Raw genomic sequence first — 4448 nt, 5'->3', positions numbered from 1 at the left:
TCGGAAATTGGAAAATTGATTGTTACCCTGACGCGCGATAAAATATGCTCGACTATTGTTCAATCAGCGTTATGGTTCATGCACGTACATACACAAATATCACTCTTCCGGTAAAATGTTAAAGGCTAACAAAGTTATGCTTTCGTTAAACTTAACTCGGCAAGCAAGATTATATAAATAACGCTTTTAGATAAATTGAACGAAATTCTTTTCAGATGTGCCAGCTGCGTTGGTGAATCTGCACGCGCACAATGGTTTCGACATTCCGACGGATGGCAATCTGGTAGTTCGACACTTGGCTCTGGTGCTTCGAGTTTGATGAATCCCAATTACTCGGGGCATAAACGCGAGTCCCCGTGGGATTCCCTGCCGTCGTTGAGACACGAGGGCAGCCTAAACGATAGCGGATACAAATCGAATCGAACCGATTCTTTGGAACAAAGGTGAATATGATGACTCGACCAGCTGGTATTGCATTCTATGCAGAGATGAGAAAATGTCTAAAGTGATGATACAGTGGCAAGAGTATCTCTCGTCATGCAATTTTACATGATCCGATTCGTCGATGTTATCGAGAATAACGATACCAATAATGACAACACACGTGGTCCATTTCTAAGATTGTGTTAGAGAAGGTGAACCTATGGGAATTAGACCTCTTTTTTTTTGTTTATGCCGGGGAGATCTGCAAGACACCTAGGGAGATCTCCTTTCCCTAGGGAGACCTCCTTTCCCTAGGGAGACGGGGTAGTGTTGAATTTCTACTCACTAGAAACCTCCATGGTTATGTGAAGCCCTGGGTACCTTTTCAGACGCTTCCGAGACTCCCCCGTGCCAAGTCTTGCGGCTCAACCGGTGAGAGGGGCTCGAACCGACTCCTCCTACAATAACTCCTAAGATTCCTGGCAGAGCAAGTGGACAGCATCCTGCTCCGTCCCATTCCGAAACATGGGGATGTGACCTAATCAGACTTGCATTCCTTGCACTAGCCAACTTCTCATCTCTGCATACTTACATACGTTGTCTATGTCGCATTTCACCTCCACTATATGTCATTAAAGGAATGTAACGAAACGGAAACGTTAGAAACAGAAGGAAAGAAATGTTGGGAAATTTTTGCTTCTTTCGACGACTTGTCGGATTAGTATAGGAATATTCGTTGCAACAGGCGTTGAACATTTCTGCAGTTATGCAAAAATGCTTCATTAATAACCACCGCTCTGTCCAATGATCGTTAATTAAGACGCGTATATAACGTGTTTCTCCTCGTTGTTTTTCAGGGGCACGTTTGATAGACAGGACAGCGTCAGATCAGATTATATGTCCGACAGAGATGGAAGGTATGGAATCGTTCAACAAGCATCTCTGGAGAGCACAGACTCGAGACTTTGCTACTTAACATCCTCAGAGGTGAGTTGCTTCGATAGTTGTTGACCTTATCAACTCGACGTGTACACTATATCCAGACTCCTCCACTCTGAGCGATTTGTTATTATTACGTGGTTGGCCGAATTTTCGTTTTCCCCGAACGGAAACGAAACGTCGCATCGAGTCGGTTACGCACGAACGTCTTCGAACAATAACACGCGCACACAAACGCACAAGAGTGGGGTGGGGGTGGTTTAATTTTGCATATCGAAAATACGTATACGCGTAGTTGGGATAGATTTCCGTGTAAAATTCTAACACGATAATGTTACAAAAAAAAAAAAATGAGGAAATTAGCTGAAATGCGCAAATAGACGTGGCATAATTATACATACGTATACAAACAGCGGATGATTGTTTTCTACCTTGGTTACAACGCGGCGGCGTTCTATTATCAACCAATTCGAAATCTTTCTTTTTCCTTTCTTTCACGCTTTTGTCTAATCCGCACTCTCTATCGTTGGATAAATCCGAGGAAGGTAAACTGCGACGTATATACATATTTGTTACAATACGTGTATTATCTCTATACGTTTTCTACATATACAGTGTACAGTGGGGCCAAAGTGACACAAAAATATGCATGTTCTGATAAACACTTTAGAATCGCTCGTTCGTCAATATTCCAAATAAAACGCACGTCTAATCGTCGAACATCGATAAACCACCGACTTACCTGCCTACATGTACAGTACATACGTACTTGCGTACGAGTATGTGCGATTTGGCATGCCTTACCTTTCAACAGAGTGAAACAGAGATTTGTGTCGGGTTTCTGCAGCATCGTCATCTTTCGCATCACCTTTGTTTTTCTTCTCTCTCTTTATTATACACTTTGCTACGGAACGACACGTATTCGAGTCTCATGGACGAACCTCGAGGGTGAAAAGAAAAGAAGAAACGAAATTTCTCCGAAGTGAATCTTCGAAAGTTGCTCCTATAGGAATAGTCATTGTTTCTAATGACGGAACAATACGGAAGAACGTTGCGCCAGGGTAAAGTGAGACGGAGAACAGGTTCTTCTTGCCGACAGATCTTCTTCGAATGAAAATAATTCCAGTTTCGCCGTGATTAAGCAAAAACGGATCGACAAACGGAAGGATCGTTTATCTCATCTAACACAGTTGAAACAGTCGTTGGAAGAAACTATTTCCAGTGGAAAAATTTCGTCGAGCAACGATGAAAGATACAGTACCTACTCCGAGGAGGACACGCATTCGGTCTTGTAATATAATAATACAGTAGCATCCGCTACCGCCGCGGCAAATCCGATCAATCGTGATTCCCTCCTTGGTTCCTATTGATACATCGCGAAAAATAAACACGTTACTTGCGAACTATAGATCGGTGTTTGCAAGACAGCCGAAGCGTGAGAGGTGGTTTAATAAATGTCAGAGTGGGGTGGTAACGTCAGTGTGTGTGTTATTATATATCGGTTGATTCGGCCATGCTGGGGAATCGACGCCACTCGTTCTCTCCTCTCTGTAAAGCGTAGGTATATAGTGGTACATATAGAAGAGAGCAACCCTTTCTCTGGTTGCTCGCGCTGCTTTCGAAACGCGTTACCCTCTCCCCCGCGAAAAGTTCCACCACAGGCAGCAGCATTAGCCAGCAGCAGAGGTGGAGGCGGCGGCGGCGGCGCAGCGTGGTTCGCTCTATGCTCTCCCACCCCTATCTATGCCGCGTCGTCGCCCATTTTCCCATTCCAACCCCGCGTCGGTTCCGGGCTGCTCGCCCAACTCTACCCCGACCCCCTTTCGGCCTCGACAGAACGAGCAGCGAGCGAGGTATTGATTCCCCTCGCGATAGCAGCTCCACTTCCCTGTTCTCCAGCGCACCAGTCTGGAGCAACGCACGTTCGTGGTTGCGGACCACCGATATACCCGCTCGTTCGTTGCAAAGTCAAGAGGAAACAGCTCGATAATTAGAGCCGAGGATAGTTCTGTGATACGAATACTTAGAGAAACCAGAGAAATCCGAGACGGTGATTTCTCTGATCCACTGGGAATACTACCGGGGTGGTAATTTCGTTCGTTCGCTACTGGTTTGATCGGTTGGTTCTCCAACAATCGGAGGACCAATACCGTCTGGATTCTATCCAGCGGAGCATCACGCGCACATCACGATGGACGGGGATACCAGTGATACGCTCGAAGATTGGCCGTACGCGCAAGCTACCCTCGTCACACGTTACTGTTGAACGACCATACGCTGCTACCGATTATCGCTCGCGAAAGATTAAGATCGCCAGTGGCGGCCGAGTAACAATTTTCAATCAGAACAGAATTTCTCTACGGACTCGTAGATAGGATAAGCAGCCTTACCCCCATCCGACAACCACCGCCACCACCACCGTCACCCCCCAACCCCCCAAAAACCCGCTCTGTACCAGAGAAGAACAATTCTACGAGAACGACCGAGAATATTTTCGTCCGAGGAATTACACGCGATTTAACAGTTGTTCCCACACGTGCAGGCCCACGTGCTGTCAAAGAGGAGAGAACAATTAACGTATATAGTCGTTGCGAGACTAGTTTTAAACATTCATACGAGTACATACGAGTGTGATTAGTATGTGTACCTGGCATATCTATTTTTTTTTGTTTTTTCAAACGGTTTAGATTCAAAGATTACACCGGATAGAACGTGATAAAGATCTATATATAGACAGACGAACAGACAGACAGATAAATAGCATAGACAGACATAGAGAAAGAGAGGGGTAGAGGGGTATAGGGGAGGAAGGAGAGAGAGGTGGCGGATGTGATGGGACAAAAAACAAATTCATTCTAACGAATGCTACTCCGAAGTACAAAAGAGGAAACAGACAAAAGAGAAACGTGATATACGAGAGAAGAAGATAAAAACTCTGATAAGAAAGAAAGAGAAGAACAGAGGAATTTAAGCGCGGTTGGTTTGTTACGCGCCGAGTAGCTGGCCGAAGGCAAGGTTTATGACGAGGAGAGAAAGAGAGAGAGATTTTAGTGTTCCAAGAAATAAATATCTACATGTGTACGTAT

At 45.1% G+C, this 4448-nt stretch overlaps 1 protein-coding gene across 1 annotated transcript in view; it reads left to right on the top strand.

The window, feature by feature from the left end:
• LOC108573362 overlaps positions 1-4448 on the top strand; it is a 21267-nt gene that overhangs the window by 6524 nt on the left and 10295 nt on the right. The window contains 2 exon segments of the mRNA XM_017935780.1: positions 216-443; positions 1281-1410. Coding sequence (XP_017791269.1) covers positions 216-443; positions 1281-1410 — 358 coding nt within the window.

Source organism: Habropoda laboriosa, unplaced genomic scaffold, assembly GCF_001263275.1.
Source record: "Habropoda laboriosa isolate 0110345459 unplaced genomic scaffold, ASM126327v1 scaffold134, whole genome shotgun sequence".
NCBI lineage: Eukaryota > Metazoa > Arthropoda > Insecta > Hymenoptera > Apidae > Habropoda > Habropoda laboriosa.
The sequence above is the reverse complement of the archived record's forward strand: the minus strand, read 5'-3'. Positions and strand labels throughout refer to the sequence as shown.